General features: G+C 49.9%; 9 protein-coding genes across 9 annotated transcripts; 3 read left to right on the forward strand and 6 right to left on the reverse strand.

The window, feature by feature from the left end:
• Positions 1-206: 206 nt before the first annotated feature.
• On the forward strand, positions 207-2,099 carry N7519_003619 (uncharacterized protein; the record flags this gene model as incomplete). The annotated part of the gene is made up of 1 exon (XM_057290397.1): positions 207-2,099. One exon carries the CDS (start codon positions 207-209, stop codon positions 2,097-2,099), a length of 1,893 nt encoding a protein of 630 aa, XP_057151599.1.
• Positions 2,100-2,459: 360 nt separating this feature from the next.
• N7519_003620 (uncharacterized protein) lies at positions 2,460-3,170 on the reverse strand (the record flags this gene model as incomplete). The annotated part of the gene is made up of 3 exons (XM_057290398.1): positions 2,460-2,606; positions 3,008-3,094; positions 3,147-3,170. 3 exons carry the CDS (start codon positions 3,168-3,170, stop codon positions 2,460-2,462), a joined length of 258 nt encoding a protein of 85 aa, XP_057151600.1.
• Positions 3,171-4,349: 1,179 nt separating this feature from the next.
• Positions 4,350-6,220, reverse strand: N7519_003621 (uncharacterized protein; the record flags this gene model as incomplete). The annotated part of the gene is given in 3 exon segments (XM_057290399.1): positions 4,350-5,662; positions 5,747-6,002; positions 6,014-6,220. 3 exon segments carry the CDS (start codon positions 6,218-6,220, stop codon positions 4,350-4,352), a joined length of 1,776 nt encoding a protein of 591 aa, XP_057151601.1.
• Positions 6,221-7,088: 868 nt separating this feature from the next.
• Positions 7,089-7,873, reverse strand: N7519_003622 (uncharacterized protein; the record flags this gene model as incomplete). Its single annotated transcript, XM_057290400.1, has 4 exons — positions 7,089-7,277; positions 7,331-7,425; positions 7,487-7,645; positions 7,712-7,873. 4 exons carry the CDS (start codon positions 7,871-7,873, stop codon positions 7,253-7,255), a joined length of 441 nt encoding a protein of 146 aa, XP_057151602.1. The 3' UTR covers positions 7,089-7,252.
• Positions 7,874-9,166: 1,293 nt separating this feature from the next.
• Positions 9,167-10,027, forward strand: N7519_003623 (uncharacterized protein; the record flags this gene model as incomplete). Its single annotated transcript, XM_057290401.1, has 2 exons — positions 9,167-9,556; positions 9,635-10,027. 2 exons carry the CDS (start codon positions 9,167-9,169, stop codon positions 10,025-10,027), a joined length of 783 nt encoding a protein of 260 aa, XP_057151603.1.
• Positions 10,028-10,417: 390 nt separating this feature from the next.
• N7519_003624 (exosome non-catalytic core subunit RRP42) lies at positions 10,418-11,666 on the reverse strand (the record flags this gene model as incomplete). Its single annotated transcript, XM_057290402.1, has 4 exons — positions 10,418-10,633; positions 10,713-11,025; positions 11,129-11,580; positions 11,631-11,666. The coding sequence occupies 4 exons, from the start codon at positions 11,664-11,666 to the stop codon at positions 10,418-10,420; spliced, it is 1,017 nt and encodes a 338-aa protein (XP_057151604.1).
• Positions 11,667-13,054: 1,388 nt separating this feature from the next.
• On the reverse strand, positions 13,055-15,412 carry N7519_003625 (uncharacterized protein; the record flags this gene model as incomplete). The annotated part of the gene is made up of 4 exons (XM_057290403.1): positions 13,055-14,631; positions 14,676-15,089; positions 15,148-15,193; positions 15,248-15,412. 4 exons carry the CDS (start codon positions 15,410-15,412, stop codon positions 13,055-13,057), a joined length of 2,202 nt encoding a protein of 733 aa, XP_057151605.1.
• Positions 15,413-17,416: 2,004 nt separating this feature from the next.
• On the reverse strand, positions 17,417-17,638 carry N7519_003626 (uncharacterized protein; the record flags this gene model as incomplete). Its single annotated transcript, XM_057290404.1, has 1 exon — positions 17,417-17,638. One exon carries the CDS (start codon positions 17,636-17,638, stop codon positions 17,417-17,419), a length of 222 nt encoding a protein of 73 aa, XP_057151606.1.
• A 3,151-nt stretch (positions 17,639-20,789) lies between these two features.
• Positions 20,790-21,905, forward strand: N7519_003627 (uncharacterized protein; the record flags this gene model as incomplete). The annotated part of the gene is made up of 6 exons (XM_057290405.1): positions 20,790-20,860; positions 20,915-20,941; positions 20,988-21,222; positions 21,288-21,503; positions 21,571-21,669; positions 21,741-21,905. 6 exons carry the CDS (start codon positions 20,790-20,792, stop codon positions 21,903-21,905), a joined length of 813 nt encoding a protein of 270 aa, XP_057151607.1.
• Positions 21,906-22,088: the final 183 nt, after the last annotated feature.

Below are 22,088 nucleotides of genomic sequence, written 5' to 3' on the forward strand. Positions count from 1 at the left end.
TAAGCTATGCTTCTTTGATTCACAGCCATGTAAATACAGACCTCCGACGGTTCTCGAGTTTTACCTTGTTTTTTTGTGGAGGTGCCATAACGTACTCATCGTGGTGCTCAACCGGCCTAATCTGGCTTTCGCCTCAGTGCAGATCTTCTTCCTCTTTCGATCTCCAGGCACACATCAATCAAGTATTATATCTGTTAAATGTCAGCATGTCCTTTTCAAGCAACTCTGCACCTCCAAAAGAGCCCGTGAGGCCAGACTACTTATGGCCACTTGTCCTCTTGACAGATCTGGATGAAACTAGCCAAGAGAAGCTTGCTGGATTTGTGGAATCGACCCTCAAGGAAGACCTCAAACATCACTCTGAGCAATACTTCGGAGATGAATTTCAAGGAGAAGCCTGCTCCAAGGTCAAGATATGGTCGCCACCCCGACAGCTCCTCGCGTCTATCGCGCAACCGGGCCCACACCGGGATAGCGCGAGCAACATCCATGCACTTGCTGTCTTAGCATATCGGTCAGGTCGGCCAAGAATCATCGTGGCAGACGAAGCCACCAAACGCCAACTCTCTGGGAACCACAACTTTGCTTGGGATACGAAACATGTGATCTCGGTCATCTTGATATCTGTCCAAAGATTGCACGATGACCCCGACAACTTTTCTGTACATGCGAGGCGCGCTAATTGTCTTCCACCGCCGCTTTCACCTTATGATCGTAATGAAACGAATAATTCTGATTATGAGGGATCTGTAATGGAAGATGTTCAACCATTCCCCTTCTACTCTGTCGACAAAGACGCAGGGCCCCTTTGGAATTATGGATGGAACTGGAAGGGCTTCGTGATGCATGACCCCGACCGAGAGCCATTCACAGCTGACTCGGCAATTCTGGGGCGAGAGCTATATGCGAAGGCCGTGACTGCCGCATTATGTCCCACTCTGCCTAGTATGGAGCTCGTAACCGGCATCGCAGATAGGTTAAGCAGCCCCGTAAAGATGCCTATTTGGGATCGCCGTCCAGGTAGGACACATCTCGTCATATTTGTCCTCTATCATACCACAACTGAGGAGCTCCACAACACACAAAAGACAATCCAAGATGCACTTTCTTCCATCATGGAAAAAGTAGCCACGGACTGGGAAAAGGATAACGAATTCCAATGTAGCAAGCCCTGGAAAACCGACATTCCCGAAATGACTGCGGAACTGATCCCGTGGGATCGACACGGTCTCAGGACCCGGCGAGAGCTCGTAGCTTTCTGGAAAGAATATCACATGTGGTATACTACTTTCGGGTGGAACAATGAAGATGGGGCTCTGGTTTATCTTAGCGAGCCTATTTCCGATATCGACTCGGCGCAGCTCGGCGTCTCTCGCCTGTTCGGATTGGGAGACAAGCCGGCAATGTCGTTCCGGAGGCCCTTGAGTACCATCTGTGCGGAAACAGCAAGACTTGGTCGTCTTTCACTTCCAAGCCCTTCTTCCAGCGAGATAGAGATACTCTATCACCCGGATAAACCATGGTTCTCAGTTCAGACTCCATGGGAAACAGTGATCTCCGATGCGCGATCTCTGGTCTTCCTCACAAATCGTCTAACCGAGGAACAGACCCAGAGACTCAAGGAGCTCAGGCTGACGCCCGATGAAACCGATGCGGAATTTGTTGGCGATGGTGCTGGTCCTGGTGAATGGGTCCAGGAGTATTACGCTTTGCCTTGGAAGAACGGGGAAGCCGGCGTACCTGATGGGGAGCTGAAAGACATCTGGGAGATCATCGTCGAAGCCTACCACGACTTGACAGGTGGATTTATTCCTATTGTTCTTATCTTCGTTGATGCACAGTTTGCGCACGATGAAACGGTCATCCTGGCCAGAGCGGATATATGCAATTATGACCCGGAACATGAGCTCCTCAAGCATCTGCCATTCGCGCGCTTAAGGGGCTTCCAGTTTATGCGCCTTCCCATACAGCAGACAGGTTCATTTGAAAAGAACCGAGCAATTGACGGCGAGTGGTTAAGCTATCAAAGGCCGGGTTGGCCGTCATCCGGGGCACTGGGCGCGGAGCCACCTTCTTTCTGCTCTTCTTTTTATCATTAAGTCCTGAAGAATCCGATTGATCAGACTCGGATTCATGAAGAAGCCGCCCCGTCTGACGATGGAGCTGAGGGAGTCTATGTTGAAGGGGACTCTTACCCATGAGAATCGCGAAAGAAGGGAGGGATTGATCGATTTTGTTTCAAATAGGAGTCTATGAATAGACATCGGAGTGTGATCTAATAAGGTCCGTGACTCCTACGTCTACTCCATTAACTGATATAAGAGCAACTGCATTTCGCATCACCTTTCTCTTTCACTTTTCCTTTTTCACTGACAAACTCCTATCTCAAGGCGAAATCCATGTTCATAGCTCCTTATCCCACTGCATTCCCTGAGTCTCGCAAACCATAAGAGCTTGTTTTAGCTGTCAAACCCAGTCCGTGATGCCAATTTTAGGTGCGCTGTACTCGAAACCAACTGGCTGCATAGCGTAGACTGTCTCTTCTTCTTCTCCGGATCATCGAGGCACGCTTCCACAGCATCGAATTGGCTCCATGCATAGCCTCGCTGAGCACAGATAAGGAAAATGATCTTGACCATATTGTGGAATATCAACATCTTCGATATGGAGAGGTCTACCGTTGTAGACAAAAGGTGTGTCTTGCTTCGCCACCACTCATGTAGACGTAGCTAACCTTACCATCTTCGATGGATAGTCTCACAGCCTCCTGTGTTAAGGGGCTGTCGAGGCAAGAAAGCTGGGGCGAACCAAAGTCTGTGGATCAAATTCTTTTCACTAAGCTCCAAATACTTTGGGTGACTTCTTCAAGCATCTCTCGCTGCTCCCCGGGCTCCTTTTCCGGTAGTGCCTTCGAGAGTAAAATTCTTCGCTCCCATGGTCTTCTAGATCCTTCCAGACAAGGTTGGGTCGCGTCCTTTTTTCCTTTCTGCCTCTCGCTTTCTCCAACCACTTCCATATCTTCGATGGGTACTGCCTCAAGACTGCCGGGGCTGGGCCGCGATGTATCCTGTAAACAACACCGAAACGCACGGATCTGAGATCTTTAAGTGGTTGATCCAGATAGACCAAAGGCAGGCATGACTTACCGTTGTTTTCCGCGATACCTGCATCACATAGCCGCCGACGAGGCCTCACCCAGCCATGGTTCGAGGTCGGTTCATAGGACCAGCTCCATGGTCTGGTTACCAGGAAACACGGACAAGACCCCATCTCGCATACCTTTTTCATCAGGGTTATATGCTATAAAGCCTCCAGTTCCTCGTGGTTCGCAGGCATAGGGTAGCTGGAAGGTTATATCTCCTTCAACTCTTTCGCGGCAAGTTAAACCCCGGGATATATAAATATTGAGAATGGGCATTCAACGCACCGGAGAAGGGATACTCTGGCCATATATATAGCGTGGCGTGGTATTCCTTTATACACGTTTGACGCAGTCCATTGCATTGCATAAGATAACAATAAAGACTGCGACGGAACAGCTATTTCAGCAGATATGGTATAGCAATTGATCCTCTCTATACGAAATACGGCAAACGTAAGTGGCAAACCGCCAATATTTGGATTGAGCGAGAAAACATGGTGGATAGACAAAGGGAGAGTGTGATACAGAGGACTTTTTATAACATTGAAGCAGGAAACGAACTTGATCTCAGCACTTATAGGACGCTATCTACGCAAGACTTAGCCGCGTGCCATTATTCATTACTTCTAGTGTGTTTAAACGCTAGGTTTCCTTTTTTCCCTTTCAGGCGTTCTTTTGAATGTCGCTTTAAATGCCTTTTCGGGTCTCTTACTTTAGAGATCCTTTTGATCTTGGTCTTATAAGCTAGAAGACATTTTGGGAACAAGCATGAACCGTATAGAGGACTTCCCATGCATAACTAGGGACTTATATATGATATATGAAAGTCGCATAAGAATAATGACTATGAACAGCAAGAAAGTTCATTCATACATCCACAAAGAAACCCATAACTGCACGGCACCATGAAGTAAAATCAAACCAGCTGGCGCCACATGTTTCTATCCCTTTTCCTCGCAATCCTGCATATTCGCCGCGAAATCAGAAAGGAAAAACAACAAAGACAGTCATTCAAAGAGGCACAGCAGGTAAGCCACCATATTCCCACGAAAAGCCCGCAGCCGCAGATGCCCGCAGATGCCCGCATATGCCCTAGAACGCCAGAGAGGAGAGACAAAAGAACCCAACCGAAAACAGGATGCTACGCCAAGATAAATGAGGCCAAAAGGACGTACAGACAATAGACAAGATCAGGATCCTCAAGCCTTCACTCATCATTGTCACTCCCCTCCAATCCATCAATCATAGCCCGACCAGGCTTTCTCCCAGCCCCATAAACCAACTCCATAAGCTTCGCCTTCTGTTTTTCCCGAACAGTCCGGAGATAATCATACGTCCCCTCCAACCCACGGATCTGCCCGTCGATAACAGCCTCGACAGGCCCAAGCATGCGGCCCGGAGACCCGGAATGCCCATTCCCATTCCCTCCACTCCCATCAACCGACCCAACAAAGCTGACAGAGTCATTCCGACGCACAAGCGGGCTAACCAGCTTCCGGCGCAGCGTCTCGAGATTGACCTTGAGCGTGAGCAGCCGGCCGCGGTGGTCGACGAGGAGATGTTTATTCGCGACAGTGCGACTGCGAACATTGGCGAGGAGTTTCTTGTTCTTCTCGTATTTGCGAACAGCCGCGGCATCCGGCCCCAGCACGCGCGTCCATAGGGACGAAAGCATCTCGCCCTCTGCGCGTTCCTGGGCGTCTGATTCGCGGACGACCGTGCGCTGAAGATTGAGGAATTGACGGTCGATGGACTCGAAGAGCGCGAAGAGAGCGGTTGAATGGGTAAGTTCGCTGTTTATTGATTCTTCGAGTACGGAGAGGAACTCGGTGAAGGTGCGGGTTAGGGTTGTGCGGGTGCGCTGCGCGGAGGTTGGCCCGAACACGGCCATTACGAGGTGGCCGAGGGGCGTTGTTGTTGTTGAGGTTGCGGAGACGCCGTTGTCGGAGATCTCCGCTGAGCGTTCGAGCGCGCCGAGGCGTGAAAGCATGTTATGCATGTTGTCGAAGACTATTGTAGGGAGGGTGCTTGGGGGCTGGGCGGAGAGGGTTTCTAGCTCGCGCTTGGCCCAGTCCATTACTATGAGGATGGAGTCGATGTCAGAGTCGACGTTTGCGAAGAAGCGGGTTAGCTCGAGGGAGAGGGACTTTAGGGAGTCGGAGAGCTCGTCTAGTTGGCGCACGATTATGGGTGCGCTGGTCATGTTTGTACCGCGAACGGACTCACTCAGGTCCCAGACTGCGACGCCGGTTTCTTGCAGGGTGCCGATTTGCTGAACGCCATTCTCTGAGTAGTATATCAGTGGTTCGAAGGAGCGCGCGAAGCCGGATAGCTTTACTAGGTCGGGAATCGATTGTGGGAGGCCTGGGAGGACCAGGGCGCGCATGAATGCGACTGAAAGGAGGAGGATTACGATAGATAATGTGGTGTTAGACTTGGAGCTGGTCATGCGCTGGAACTTTGAGCGCAGGTAGCCAAACATCGCGGCAATAGGTTCTCGGTGCTGGACTTCTGCGCGCACTGCAAAACGAATGTCTTTATCCATTCACAACAATAGTTAGTATACCCGAGCCTGCAACTGAAACCAGATCAGACAGGGCCTACAATTGCTCAGATTCTCCGGACCAAAGCTCACCCCGTCATCCTCGGGACTGTGGCATGGTGTGCGCCCCGTACTCGGGGCCGGAGGCGGACTTGGGGATCGTCCGTGGATGGGGGTATCTGCACCCGCCGGTAGAGGCACATTAGCCGCGACAGATACGTCACCCGGGGTGCTGCGATCGACCTGTCTACTCTTCGCGGGGCCCTCCAGCGCATCCTCATACTGTGGACTTGGCTCCCGCGACTGGGACGGGAGACGCTGAGTCCAACTGTGGGCTTCAGCTGTAAGCGATCTGCGTTGGCGTTATCCTTGCGCAGGTAGGGCTGATGGCGGTACCATCCACTGCCCTGGACGTATTCCGGTGGATGGAAGCCTGGGGGTGACCAGCGCTCCTGGGCAGGGTCCTCGATCTCTCCGTCATCCCCATCCGAGTCTTCAGATCGGAATCCTGAGTGTTGGGACGGCAGGGTGAACATTGGGGACCTGTGGGGATTGGTATTGTTCTCGAAGTCTTCGAGCGACGCGTCCAGGGATGGATGGTCGTCGAAGACGTTGCTCTAACTCGTCCAGCATCCCGGACGGCGTATCGCGATAGTCGCGCCTCAGAAGAAGAGGCACTGCAGTTCTCAGCGACAAAGCGCAGACCAATGCCTATAAGTGGGGATCACTTGCGGTCGAAAGACTCTGACTCCTTGGGTAAACTAGAGGAGTTAGTATACGCGCTGGGACGGTATCGCCTGCGCTAGCCGTTACAGAAGATATCTGAGCGATCAACCCCACGCCAAAGATGCGATAAGGTATGATGCGATGCGATGCGACAAGGCAGGTATTGGATTCTAGAAGGCAACACAGGATTGTTCTGAGATAAGTGCATTCGATAGTTGATGTTAAACAAGATGCGATCAGGGCAACACGCTGTAGATTAATATGGAACTGGGATCGTAACGCCTTGAGCAATGCAGGAATCAGGAATGAGAGACGAGAGAAAGCATCCCCTCACTTGTATCCAAGTCGAGGAGGTTGGGCCAATCAGCCTAACCCCTGCTGGTCATGTGCTGAGACTCGAGGCCAACAAGGTGTGTACACATCAGATACCGAAAAGGTACAAAGAAGATACTGGACGAGTACTTTTCTCTGTCTGGTCTCCGAAGCCAGCATCAAGGTACCGGGCAAGTACCGTCAAGTATCTCCGTGCCTGACCGCCCATGTTTGCCCAATCGATACAGCCAGGACCATCGACCAATCATAAGTCAGACCTCCATGATAATCCGAAGAATCTCAAACACTTCAGATAGACTTGCATAATCCCCGTTTGCAGTGCGTTCTAATCAAAAGAATATCCAAAAGAGGAGAAGATCAAATCTATTTTGGGTCATGGAAATTGTAATAAAAATACAGGCCCGGTTGCCTTGGGAGATCCGGTAATCACCCCATGGCGCCATAATCCCAGACTTCTATGGGGAGAAACAAAAAAAAAGCCGGGGAATTAAAAAAGAACATCAGGTCGTTTATGCGGTGTTTTCCTTGAGGTAGCTGTGGGATTGTCAGTTCGGTGTTCAGGGGGTGTGGAGTCGCGGGTAACGTACGTGATGAGGTCGTTGCGCTCCTTGGCCTTCTTGAGACCACCGAAGGCCATCTTGGTACCAGGGATGAACTTCTTGGGGTTCTCGAGGTAGGAGAACTGTAATAGGCATTGTTAGTGCGCGATCGGAGGTGAGGCGAAGGCGGCAGTTGGCACTTACCAGAGTGTCCTCGTTCCACTCAACACCGGCCTGCTTGTTGGCGTCGGTGTAGGCGTAGCCCTCGGAAGAACCAGTCTTACGGCCGAAGAGACCGTGAAGGTTGGGGCCGACCTTGTGGGCACCGCCGGCCTCAACGGTGTGGCACTGGGCGCAACGGGTCTAAAAAAAAAGAGCTGTTAGATTTTCACTTTCGTTTTCCTGCGCGTGAAGCAACGATGAACTTACCTGGAAGAGCTTGGCACCCTTGGCGGCGTCGCCTGGAGAGAAGCTAAGGTTAGCGATTCTGTCGGCTTCTTTTTTGGCTTCTTCAACGAGGGCGGCTTCTGCACGCTCGGCTTCGCGCATGTCGATGATAGTCAAGGTGCAGAAGACATCGAAGGTAGTCATTTTGAAGAATTCATGCGCGGTGCTTTGGGAAAGGTTGCGGTGATCCGCAATTGAGAGATGATTGGGTTGACGAGGAGTCGCAATGGTAGTAAAGGCGAGGAAGTAATGTCAATCACCATCGTCCAAACAAAGAGTGTTGCCATTTCAGGAGTTGGGATACTCTCACTTCCTTCCTTCTCCATGGCGCCTCCCCGTTCAATCTTTCTCAATGGAGGGAAGGTAGCTTACCAGGAGCGAAAGATTCTTGCTTCTTAGGAGGCATTGTGAAGTATTATGGAAAGAATAATAAAAAAAGAGGATATTATGACACTGTACTGTACAGAAAAAAATGGGAAGGGAGAAAAGAAAATCTGGTTATTTGTACTTGGCCCCGACGCTCTCTCTCGTAATCTGCCGCTCTCGCCAATCAGAAGTCAGATGATTCAGGTAGACGGGCGCAACCGGAATCTTCGGTGTGGCTGTTGTACTCTTGACCCTTACACTCCTACTCCGTACTTGTTGCTGCTTTCTTGCTTGGACTTACAATGGGAACAGCTACTGGCAGCTTGTGGCAAAGAATCAACTTGTACCCTCTGTCTCCTATATCCCGCCTCCATGATCTCATCACTCATCATCACTTGAGTAGCTCAGAACAGGTTCCTGACTAACTTGCTTGTGCATATGCACCGAAGCCTCACAAACAAAAACACTCAATTCCTCTCACCCTAGATGCCCTTGGCGACTGTGCTCATATTACACGCGCGTTCTTTCACCCCCTTCCCCCCTGGAGAACTGGAGCAAATCCCCGGTCCACTGCGGCTTCGAAATAGCAGGGTTCTCATTCGCTCAAGCTGGCCGGTGGTCCGATGTGTGGATCCTGAGGCAGAAACGGTTTATTCTCGATTCATTCTCGGCAACGAATGCAATTTAGCCTGTTGCCGAGGTTGCAGTAGGCCTGGACAATGACCTTTCATTAGGTTGTACTTCGTAGTACTTTGGAAATGACTCGGACAACGGGTTAAAGCTATTCTCAGACGATTTCAATTGGTGGGAAACTCGGGAAATAATGGATACTAAGCCATGTGAACATTTCCAAGGTCAAGTGGTCTTATAATTTTTTCCCTCCCCGAAAATAGTTAGGATATGCGGTCAGCCGGGTGAGAGCATCTCGACTCAATCGGCATCCGATGTCCCGATGTAGTCACGTGATATAAAACCTTCTCCAAAAATTGCATCTACGGTTCCACATCTAGAAGTCAACAAGATCATCCAACCCCTCCACACGAGCAAAAGGGCAAGGAAGCTATCTCCAAAATGCCCACTCCAATCCCCGGTTTTCTCCTCCCGCGAGGCCCGCCCTCAGCATTGACCCTTCGCGTCCTCCAACGCCAAAGCGCGCGACGCAGCTTCACCTCGACTAGCGCCGCATTGAAGAAAGCCAGCAAAAGCAACACCAATGCCAATTCGAAGCCTCGTGTCCTCGCAAAGCCAGACAGATTCCGACCGCCCTCTCACCCCCAGCGCCTCACGACTCCATCTCCAAAGAACGCACCCCCAGGCCAACCATTCGAGTATGGCCCGCGCACGACGGAGAAAGAGCGCATTCAGCAGAACAAGACGCAGTACCCGGGCATGTTCCCGCCGGAGGGAACGGTGATGTTTAAGTTCCTGACGAGCAAGTGGATCCACATCTGGATTGCGATGGTGAGTTTCCGGCACAGACCTAGCTCTGGCTATACAAAAAGGACTAGCCAGATAACCAGATAACTAACCAACACACAGAGTGTCTTAATCTCCTGCGCCGGGTTCACCTTCACAACAAACTTCAAAGCAACCTCACCGTTCGCCCACCTGCTACCATCCTGGTCAGGTCTGCTGACGTCGCCCATTGGAACGATCTCGCAGGCATTGTCTGTGTGGCGCATGCATGTGCAGCACAACTCGATGCTCGTGCGGGAACAGCGACACCGTCGCGTTGAGGATGCCGAGAAGAGGAAGCAGTATCGTGTTGCACATGGGCTTGAGGAGGCGGAGCCTGAGAAGAAGGATGAGAGTGGTAATGAGGTTGATGTGCAGTCGCCTGTTGCTGCTGTTGAGGGTGCGGAGGGTAAGAATGAGTTTGTTGATTGGGAGGGGAATAAGAAGCCCGTTAAGAAGTGGTTGGGGATTTGGTAATTGTTATTCCTTACATACATAACCTTGGGGTAGGCTGTTTCTGTTCCTATCTACGGTGATATAGCTAGGTATGGCATATGCTACATATACTGTCTATGTGGTTTGGCTGTGGGTAGTCCAACATGGAGGGACCACTCCAGCAGTGACGTTGGTGTAAATGGAGTTCAATCCATTTTGTACATTAGTGGACTTTCAGTCCAGCTACGATAGGAAGGGTTACCTCAACTTCAATCGAAACGATGAATAGGGACGATTTAATCGAAACACGACGCTTTTTCTCCAAACTCCAGAAGCAGCGACATATTAACTCAGATATCAATGTCGCAACCGTAAGCAATGCTGTACTTTATTACTCATACATGGCCATGAGATATGGATCAAAATAGACAATCATTGCACTTCAACACCCTCAAGTCCCTCAAGAACCTCCTCACCGACACCGCCCTTGCCGAGGACAGTCTTGACCATACGTGCAATGACACCGCGCTTAACACCACCTCTGCGCGGACGCCAGACACCCTCAACCTCCTCCTGGCCACCAGACTCTTCGCCAGGCGCAGCAGTAGCACCAAGCATATTCACATTTTCGGAATTGGGGATACCAGGCTGGGTGAGGCGGGAGGGGGGGATCGATCGAGCGGATGGATAGCAATTTCAACGTCTCGGAGTCACTGCTGCGCGTAACGGAGATGGCCAGGACGGCGTCTGCGACGGCGATTTCTTCGCGATTGGGGTCGAAGATGACGTTTTCACCGACGGCGATCACAAGCAGCGTTACAGGTGGGCGGACAGGGTATGATGGTGCGGCGGAGAGAGAAGATTTGGAAGTATTGGAGCGGGGGTAGAGATACTCCGCGGCAGCCCAGTCATCGTCGAAGAAGGGATCTTCTTCGCCCGTGGACTTGAGTTTCGGTAGCTTAGTGCTGAGGAGGGCGAGGTGGGTTGTGAGCGAGAGGAGGGGGGAGGGGGTATGCGAGAGGTTGGGAGAGGAGCAGGACCTATAGATAGCATGTTAGCAGTGCTCAAGTCATACCCTTGGAACCACCAAGAAGAACCATAACCCCAAAATCAAAGCATTTCAAGAAACTCACATCAATATACAAGCGCCAATGCCACCGCTTGTTAATAACGAGCCTCCCCTTCAATCCACCGGCCATCTCCTTTGCGCCATCCACATCCCCACCAGCAACAGAACCAACCAGACTCTCCCGCATCATCTCACTCAAAAATACAGGCAGGGCATCATCGTCCCTAAACCCGGGAATCTCGATCGACATCTGCACCCACTCTCCCTGTCCCGAGACAGCGGCCGAGCCCTCTTCGCCCTCACGGTTCAGTGCGTCGCCATGCTGCGCTAGACTGCGTGAGTCAAGCGTGTCGGCTGCGAGAACAGTCTTCTCGACCTCCGCTTTTACGCCGACGATTGCTTGCGTGCCGTCTGCGAACCCGATGCGCGCGCTGCCGTTCGTGCCGGGCAGGATAGTAGTCTCGGCGGAGAGAGGCGGAATTGTGTGGGTGAGCGGCCGTCTGGTCGGATTGGGTTCTTGAAAAGGCTGAGAGAGGTGTAGAGGTAGGAGAGTTCGGCGGGTGAGAGGTGGGGGACTTGAGAGGCGGAAGAGGCTTGTCTTTGACTTGACATTTTGGCGAGTTTGGTGTTGATTTGCTAGGTGGCAGGGAAATAGATTGCTTTATTCCGGGGACAGAGCTGGAGCTCAGTTGCGCGAGGTTAAGTTCGTAGCTGTTGGCGGGCAGTTTGATTTTGTGGTGATCGGCCCGCGATTTGTGGAAAGTGCTTGCCGGAGCGCGTGCTGAATGTGCTAACGTGTTTGCAGCCTGGATCCCAAGCTATATAGCCAGTCTAGTTTCGACTGGTGAGGTTGCACTAGAGGGCAATTGAGCAGGAAAAAAGAAGTTGGTAGAGTCGAGCAGAGCAGTCTCAATCAGGAAATCTTGATTGCGACGGATGATCGTTGTTCCGCTGGTATCCATCCATGTGAGAAGTACAGATGCAATGTGATATTTTTAAATTCACTGTATAATAATCTTGAGATAGAATAGCATGTTTTTAGCTGTATATTTAATTCTCTGCATATGCTGAAACTATAGTTTTTAGCACAACAATACCACCTTCCCAAGCTGTCCATCGTTTTCCATCACCACCGGCTCCCCATACCAGTTAGGGAATACGGCGAATTGTGAGAGAAAATGTTAAATAAGCTTACAAAGAACATCAAGTATAAAATATTAGTGTAAGTTTTGAGTAGATTCAATGCATATGTAGTAAGATGTATGTATGGGCATGGCGCAACAGCCAAAGCGGAGGTATATTACAAGAGTATAGAACTGGCTGGACCCAAGCCAGCACGCCGAGGGAGAGGAAATGATACAAGAAATCGAGGCAGGAGGAAGGGCTATGACAGGAATATGTAGATGCAGGGATAAATAAGTGGTAGAAAATGATAGACAAGAAGAATAAAGATGGGAGTGGCTGTAGCCGGACAATGTACAGGTGGGGGAGAGAGGGGGGAAAATTATATAGACAAAAGAAAAAGAGCGCAATATTCATCGAGAATGAGATGCAAATGTGCAGATCCGATATCAGACATGTCGGATAAAGAGAAGGTGAGGAATACCTAATAAGGTAGAGGGAAATGCGGTATATGATGCGACTTGCGCATGTGGTATCAAACGTCAAGGAAAGAAATCACGCCCCTGGTAAACGATAAATGAAAGGACTCCATGAAAAGGAAAAAGAAACGAGGCCCGGATCCATCTATAAAAGGGCTGTAGGGGTATGAATGTTGGGGAAATGAGAAACTCGCAAAGAGGGCGAAAGCCCAATGCCCATATGTAAAAGAAAATGACAAAACACCCTCTGAAATGGCCAGACCTTGTGATGAAAATGAAAAAGAATATATCCCAATCCATACGCCTTGAGCTATGTAGGTTGCTCGGTGTTTGTTCCGTTGTTGCGCAATTTTGCCAAATTTTTGTGCTTTTTCGCAACTCAAAAGGATGTGATGTGGTTCAAGGTGGGGGGTTGGGGCACTTAGATATAGTTAGACCCACGAGAGAAGTAGTCGGATTTCTTGTTGTGATACTCGGCCTCCTCGTAAGGGGGGTGGGCCAGTGGCGGTTTGGGGCCGCCGGATCAATCTTGTGAATGTTCAACCTACTAGGTGTCGATTGTTGACCAAACGTAGCACTGTCCTTGGCCGTGGGTGACGGTGTAGGATACGGGTTCTGCAGTACACGCGAGTTGCGAGCACCACTGTGCGAGTCGGCAGCCATTGACTGAGTTTGAGCTAAGCGTCTAGCTGCCTTGCTGGCAGAGTGCAAAACCTCATCAAGCAGCTCATCTTCCTCTTCAGGAGTCTCGTACCGGTGAACCGGGTGGGTAGACATCTGCATAGCACGGCGAGTCCTGCTAGAGATAGGAGCAGCGTTGTTGCTGGTGACCTGGGGCATTGACTGACGCTTGGTTTGGCTGTCAGCAGAATTGTTCAAGTGCACCGGGACGTTGCTCAGTGTGGACGAGTCCAATGAGTACTTGACAGATTGAAGAGCCTTGTCCAGCTCGGTCAAGTCAGAACCTTGCTTTGGTTCACTAGTTGGCCCGTCCAGAGCCACGGATGAACGGTTCGACCAAGGGATGCAACCTGCGTTAGCCTCGACGTCATCAGCTGGGGCTGCTTGGTTTTGTCCAGACAATCTGCGGGCGCGCTTGCGCAGATGAGAGAAGAAACTCTCCTTCGTGGTTGGAGTGTTGGTCCCGGAACCGTTGAGCATCCTTTCAGCCTCTTGGCGATTCTGGTCCGAGTAGTGATTCCCATGGGAGTTGAGGGATAACTGACGACCGATCTTTGAGCTAGCTGATGTGTCGGAGGACTTGGAAGCCTCGCTGTGTGCCAAAGTGGCGTTCGCCTGGGCTGTAACGGAGTTGGAGAGAGGGGAGACAGGGCGGATAGAAGGAAGGATTGGCATTGGTGCACCGTTTGCCCAGGTAGCCCGCTTAGGTTGCGCGGGCCGCGGCTTGATAGGCTGGATCTCGGGCACAGTGACTTGAGTAACAGCTGACGGCCGGGCGGGGCTATCCTCTGCAGCAGGTACAGGGCTGTCCGACCGAACAATCAATGATCTCCGGAACCACGAAGGCTTAGAAGACAATGTAGGTGAGTCACCCGGGGTAAGATTTGGTGACCTGAAGCTCTTCTCGGACTGCTTGCGACCCAGCAGTCTCGACGAAGTAGAGGACTTGGGCCGCACCGGATCAACCGCATCGGCGAAGTACTCATGGTTAAGCGCCTGTGTAGACGTTGGGCGGTTCTTAGGGTCCCACATGAGACACCATGTGACAAACTCGCTAAATGCCGCGGGCCACATCGGGGGCTGAAGCACGGATTCCATCGCGTGTGGTGCCATCTTTGGGAATGTGAAACCGAGCTTGTGAGCCAGGCGTGATCCCTCACGCCATTCACCACCACCGATCTTGGCGCCCGACTTGCTGTACCAGTTCCCTGGGCTACCCATGATCTCACAAACACGCCAAACTTGATCTACCTCGTTACCTCCTGGGAATAGGGGCTTTAACGTGGCAATCTCAACTGCCATGGCGCCCATTGCCCACATGTCGACTGGGGCCGAATACTCCCTGCTCGGAGAAGCACTTCAGGTGCGCGGTACCAGCGCGTGGAGACATATGTGGTGTATGGTTGTTTGGAGTGGGTTTCACGCGCAAGGCCAAAGTCGGCGATCTTCACAGTGTAGACAGGAGGGGTGGAGGGAGGGGTAACAAGGTTAGAGTAGCGGCTGAAAGCGGAATCATTGGGGGCGGAGGTTGAGACGAGAATGTTTTCGGGCTTAATATCGCGGTGGAAGAAGTGGTGTGCGTGGATGTGGTCCAGGCCGGACAAGATCTGGTAAAGGATACTCTTGACGTGTTTGCCTTCGAAGTATTTGTGGTCACGGGCCTTCATCAACTGATATAAGTTGCCATCCATGTATTCCATGCAGATGTGAAGCTTTCGGGAGAGGGGGTCGAGAAAGATGTCGAGGGCAGGGACTAGGTGGGGGTGAATGGGTAATGTTCGGAGGAAGATGACCTCTCGCAGGTCTCAGACATGGACCTAAGGAATCAAAGGTCTTCTTCATCGTTTTGATCGCAACCTAGCCGATGAGTCAGTGGAAGCACAATACACCACCAATCTTGCTGTTTCATACCATAGTGCCTCTGCGAGCGATATGAGCACCGGCGGTCCGTACGCGTGCGACGGCAACACTACCGAAGCTTCCATCACCAATCTCCTTGATAACTTCGAAGCGGTCCTCGAGGGTTGCCATGGAGGTATGTGACCCCCGGGTGGGTGTATCATATGTAACGGTCATATTGATGTCTCTTCAGGTCTGCCAGCAGATCGAGAGAGGAATGTGGAGGGGTTCTAGGGGGGTTCAGGTCAGTTTCCCGACATTCTCGGAAGATCAGGCGGTTCATACAATATTATGTAGAGGGGAAAGTTTTCGCGGTATCCCCGAGTGAGTGTGTATGTATATGGGAATATCAATTGCAGCAGGTGATCATGTTCCGAGAATTAGTTCGAGCCAGACGATTGGGTTCCCATTGACGGAAAAGTAAGGAGTGACGAGATAGTTGGAGGGGGAATGACGGTGGTCATGTAGTGGGCGATCTGGAAGGACTGAGGACCGGGCACGATGCAATAAAAAGGAAAATCCAGAATAGGAGGAGACCCGTTCTGGTGGAAACTGGAGGGATCGGAGGACCGAGGGTGAGCCCCTGACGCGGTGACAGCTCGAGCTCCTAAACGGGGACGTGGAGACGGTAAATTAACGACTTTAGGTCGTTGCAGATCAGTCCACCGTGGCGAAATACTTGGAATATATGAGGTTCACTTGGAATGTATATAGGAGGAGAATAGAAAATTTAGAAGTATTCAGAGTAGAAGAATAAGAATGATAAGAATAAAGAAACAGAGGGAATAAAAGAGACATCGCAGGCGCATAGAGAGAGGAGAGGGGTTCTGGGTCCTTTCGTATGAGAAATCTGAATACTCTGCAATACTGAAATTATGAAATTATACAAAAATAACACGAAAGTAAAACGAAAAATAAAAAGAAAATAAACTAATTTACAAAAATAAACCAAACAGAAAATTCCAAAATAAAACCAAATAAACCAACCGAAACCAGCTAAAACCCCAAATAACGGGTTGATCCCGTCTCAACCAATGGGACATTCATTGTGGGAACGGGTACCTTATTTTCAATTTTACCAAACAATTCTCCCAAAAACACTTCCACTTTGAAAAAAGAAAAAAGAAAAGACAAAGTCTGAGTCTTCAAATAATTGAATAAATAGTACTCCGTACTCCGTATACGGAGTACTGTTTATCTCGTGTTCAATGTTCCATTTTAACTACAGAGTCAGTATCATCAAGTACTTACATATTCTATAACAAACCCTATATGCTTATCACATCTGTATAATTCCCTCGTATTTATCATCTGACCGCTGTGGATGCACGGCGCCTAATAATTGAGGAGGTTGGGCATACAATAATTGTGTGCAGCCTGTAACCGTTGCCCACGCAGCCCTAGTCTGCACTGTTTGAGGCGTGTCAGAAGGGGTTGGGCCGCGGTGGTAATTTATTTGACTCGAGCATCGGAATTGGCTGCCTCGAACTATCACTCTAGGACTAACATACTCTAATATTCCAGAGTCCAGTTACAAACAAAGACATCTCAATCTTGACTTTGATACAAAAGTACACTCTGATCACCTTGGTTACCCCGTATTTTGTACGAGTCACTTCCAGCGGAGATGTACTTGGTTCTCCGTTGATGTACCAGATGTACGATGTACGATGTAAGATGTAAGATGTACTCCGTACTACCGCAGACACAGCTCGCAGAATGGGCGAGAACAGCAAGGAGAATCCTTTCCCTCGCCATCTCAAGTTCGTTATGTCATGTCCTACCTTCGGAGTTCTGCCCTCTGCCAGTCGCATTTTTGCACGGATAGTAGAGCACCGGCTGTCTTATTATTCGGCTGCTAACGGACCATCCTTGTTTCAGTACGCCTACAACATACAACATACGGAGTAGTTCGTGTTGGCTTCTTAAATTTTGGTTGACATTGGTTGACCGGACATCCTGCGCCTCATTTTGTTTTCCGCCACCTGATCTCCTGATGCATCCGAGCTCTGGAGAGAAGAGGTATCTACGGAGGAGCTGTCTCTTTTCTGACTGATCCTCTGACCGGTTGAGGCCAATCATATACCGGGGTAAGATTCTGGCACGACCATGTGGAAGGGAATTGGTAAATTAGGTTCGCGGCAGGACGGAAAGGTTCGCGGGATAGAAAGGCAGGTCGACTTAAGCCGCGATGGGCTGGGAGTTGCATATGATGGGTTCTCTTTTCTCTTTGTTCAAAGGTACACGGGCCTGGGCCCCGTATGCTTGGGAGATCATTGACAGGTTTCTTCCCCAGCCGTTTCCGATTGGGAACAGGCGTTGGATTCGCTTGTCGACTCGGGTTTCTTTGTTTAGATCCGTCTCAAAGATTCGCGTCTTAGTGTCTGTTGCCATGGATGCCATTTGTATTGACGTATTTCAAACTTAGAAAGTCTCGGACATCGTATCAGGATATGGTCTAACAGACTCCAGTCAACTCCAATCAAAGTTATGACAGAAGGATCATAAACCAAGCCCATTACAGCCACTTTGCGGGAAGTCTCTAACCGCGTCATTCCGGTTTCTCCACTAACTTCAAAGCTAAGGGATGTTCGTGGTCCCGACAACACAGAGATGGGGCCCTACTCTTACACACAGAGTATGGAGTAAAGCGATGTAATTACCTGCAGGAAGCGGGTTGGAATGCACCTGTCAGAGGAACGAACCCTGGGGCAACCGTTTCTGGCCACGGATCCTAATTTCATTTGGACTCTGCAAGGCTGATTTGAAGAGCATCTGATCAGTCTAGTCCAATACATTAACTTATAGCATCCACTGTTTCAATGTTCGCCCCCTGATCCGATCTCTCAAATTCCGAATTTCTGGTACAAGAGGGTGGTACGCAAATCTAAGGGCCGTACCGAAAGGAAACCAAGGTTCGCATTGAGTGGGCCAATTCACTTTTTCACTCATATTTTATTTTTATTTTTTTTCCCTCTAGACCGCACAATTTTATTACCATTCGGGAAAACTACGGGACATGGAGTACACACCGTGTACAATATACCAGATGAATTGTACGGAGTACAATACCAGAAGACATTCTCAGAACAGAATTCCACTTTCTCCCACTTTCGAGTCTATGATTCGCTCAGTGGGGATGTTTACTCCACGCACACCAAGCACAAGCCAATTATCACCGACCAAAGATCAGTAGTCCGATGGAGTCTATGCGCCAACAATGCCATTGGCCCCGTCACCAAAGACAGCCCACTTTCTCCAGTCGTTGTGCCTATGACGACGCCTTCTTATCCCTCACAATTGCCTAGTCTCGCACCGTCGGTTCGGGGACTACGGAATGCTCCACGGTGGGCCTCATCTAGACCAGTCCCAGCTACCCGCGGAGGGCCGCTATAGGGGGAGGATCGAAGTGTCGCCACTTGGGAAAGGAAACTATTTGCTTCCCAGTCTGCCGGGAGGCGCCGCCGTGTTCCTTCGGCCTTCGAGAAGGTGGTTCCTGGCAACGTGATCACCGAATATTCAAGTTAATTGCTCGTCAACGGCTCCCGAATGGTTATCTTGCCTTCAGATGGGGTGATTATTGCCTAGACCATAGACTCCATAAAGCGAGAGCTTGTTGGGGGACAAATCCGCCTTGGCCAATCTCTTGCCTCGTTGCCCCCCCTAACAGGTAACCTCCTCCTCCGAAGACTAAACAAGCTGACCAACGACGAACAGACGACCACAGGGATGTTCATCCCGAACTTCCTATGGACCTTCCTAGCGACCGTTGGCAAATTACCAATTTCGAGATTTAGACCTTCAACTTACCACACTACGGAGTACCTTCGACACTAAATCACCTCGGCCCACTTCAAACGCCGAAATGGCTGTGCGTGAATTTCCAGAATCCGTGGAAGCCGCGGGAAGGACACCCCCTTGATCGCTGGGACTGTCAGATCTGAGTCCGTAGATTATCCGTCCCAACTGCGCACGAGGACGGGCCTAAACTAGTTTGAATTGGCCCTCGGTACTCCGTAGTTAAATTGTTTTTCATTAGAGTGGTCCCACTGTCACTCCAGTAACCTTAGATTTTATATGAAGCTTTTGCGCATTGGGAAGGTGTCTACAGCACAATACCCCGTACACCAGCAGACAGACTTTCACTTTCAGGGTCAACTAGCACTAGCCCTCAATGCTACCTAGCGTACGGAGTACACAGTGGCAGTGCCACTTACTGCGTGCCATTCATTGATTTACTTCGCATTCAAATTTGCCTCTGGGTATATTTAGATCGCCAGCTAAGGCAGCCGCGACGTCTTGCGTACCACAGTAATATATCTCCATTGTGAGGTGACAGATGCCCCTCCTCCCTACCCTGCCACTGCCCAGACTGGGTCCCTATGTGTGTCATACCTAACTAGCTTATCCCATCACTCTGGGAACTAATGTCCGTGGTCCGGTTGGGTTTGAAACTAGCCCCTGTTGAGATTGGGGGATGCCCCTATGTTGTATGTCGAGGCAATCAATTGCTTCTATTCGGGGGCTTGCTCCGCTCCTTCTATGGTTTTCTAGAAATAAAATAGAGTGGTTTCAAAAGCTGATTGATTTAATGTTACTCCTTTTTGAAGGTTTTGCAAGAGGCCTTTTTTTACTCCGTACTATCGCTGTTGTTGCCCTAATAAGGAATAAACTTAATAATGTCTAAAGTGGCCTTAATTAACCACCTGGGCATGCTTTGCGTTTGCCTTCTACTCCGTAGCTAAAATATAATACCAAGACTTCAGGATAATGGTGGCTTATGTGGCCTTGTCATATCTCTTTTAATGGTGTTTTTGTTAGTGTTTTTGGATGTCTTTGTTTATAGATCCTCCTTCCCACACACCACCGTTATTGGTGTTGCGGCTAGAAGGATAAGAAGTAGCCACAAAATATAGAATATAGTGAAGAGGGTCCAAAGTGCGGTGATTTGAAGGGAGATGAGAATGCTATTTGATATAGCGTTGCTCCTAAGGTTTTACAAAAGGCTTTTTACTTTCTCTGCCATTGCCCTACTCAGGAATAAGCCTAGTATTCAAGATAGCCTTGATTATGCTGTGTGTTTGCTTCTAGACAATGCTCTTTGTATTCTTTGATTAATGATGGCTTTGATGAGCAGCGTCTGCATGTATCTACATACTCAACTGTGTGTTCTGTTATTACATATCTACCTCAGAATTGACAATAATACCATGAAGTAGTCCTCTTTTCTTGGTATTATTTCCATTTTTATGCCGCCAGTCCTTCATGTTGAAGCCAAAAAAACAAGCAAAACAATGGTCATAATGGAAAAGCAAATTTGAGGTGATTGGAGTGGTCAGCCCAAAGCCCTCACTTTTGGAAAGAGCAACCCACGCAGTTTCCCTATTGTGCCTGCCTCTGCCAATATAAATCAACTGTTGCTCTCCCTCTCGTTTTCTCTTCCTCACTCACCCCGGGGACCTTCGGCTACTACACCCACTCTGTGTAGTATCCTGCGACTTATGCCATTTTTTACTTGGTTCGTTTGTCTTCCTGAAATACTACTATTCTGACCATGCCTCAGCGGCGAGGACGGGCCCCTATGAGTCCGTTTGCCCGGGGATACACCCCGGAAATGAGAGAAGCGTCAGTTAACAAAACCTCACTTTAGCAGAATGGTCGCTAACAAAGTATCGATAGTGTGGACCGAATGCCAATTCCAAGCGAGTCAGTATATTCATCCGTCTTGGTCTTCATGTGCTCACCATCATAGAATCAAATGTTGCGTCTGCAAGCGGCGTCGCCCGAAGTCCCAGTACTCGAACAATCAACTGAGCTACCTCCGCCAGGCAATGTTCCAGCTTGGCTACAATAACATTCGTGACCAGCAAGTTGCTAAGTGTGGCCCATGCACGAATGCTCAGGTTTGTGAAGAGCTGTGTCATCGTTGCGGTCACTATCGTGCCATCGACCAGTTTGCCAGAAACCAACGGAATCGCGAGAATCCGGTATGCTTTTTTTTTTCTTGATCCATGCACTTTGACTGTCTCTAACACTTGAACAATCTCAATAGATTTGCCAGCCTTGCATGAACTACCAGATGTCCCTCGATCCTGCCGATCGACCTCTTGCAATCAAGGACAAAGCTGTTGTTGAGGATAAGGGAGAGGGAGAGGATGAGGAAGAGGAGCTCAACTCTGAGTCTGCGGGTCGGTCTGGATCTGTGGCTCCCTCTGGGTCTGTGGGACACCCCGAGTCCGCCGATCTCTTGAGCTCTACAAGTCAGCCGGTAAGTGACCAGAACTACATCAGCTATGACCAAGTATTCGTTACTTACGCATGTACTTTTACTGTAGGAGAGCTTGGAGCAGGGTGTCGAGACAGCTCTTGTTCTGCACGATGATTCCACGGATAGTGATTGCAGTGGAAACAAGGGCGGCTTTGTAAAGGTCAAGGTGGGTGTCTTCAATTTGACAAAACTCATATCGCTCTGAATAAACTTTTAACGAAACTTCGCATCATATAGGCGCACAAGCCTCATCGGGAGCCTGTTCCTGACCCCGAGCCCGCCCCAGGCTGGGCACCCGGTACTCGCAAGGTCAATGATGGCACTCCTGGAAGGGAGGAAGGTTTCTTTAATTGTTTCCAACATCGTGCCAGTGCATTTTCTACAACAGCCCCCGGTTTATGAATGAGGAAGCTTCTATGAGCACTTCGTCTGCTAGGCGCACCCTAGCATTGCGTTCCACGGCTTGCTCTCTTCTTCTTCCTCTTCTATCTCTGTAATACTCCGGGCTTCTCTTGCGTCCACACAGTTTTATCTCCTGTGTCTGCGCATGATGTTTCCTATGTATCTAGACGCTCCTTATCCCCA

This window comes from Penicillium mononematosum, assembly GCF_028829835.1.
Source record: "Penicillium mononematosum strain IBT 11891 chromosome Unknown utg000002l:1.0-8112719.0:1.0-8118358.0, whole genome shotgun sequence".
Lineage (NCBI taxonomy): Eukaryota > Fungi > Ascomycota > Eurotiomycetes > Eurotiales > Aspergillaceae > Penicillium > Penicillium mononematosum.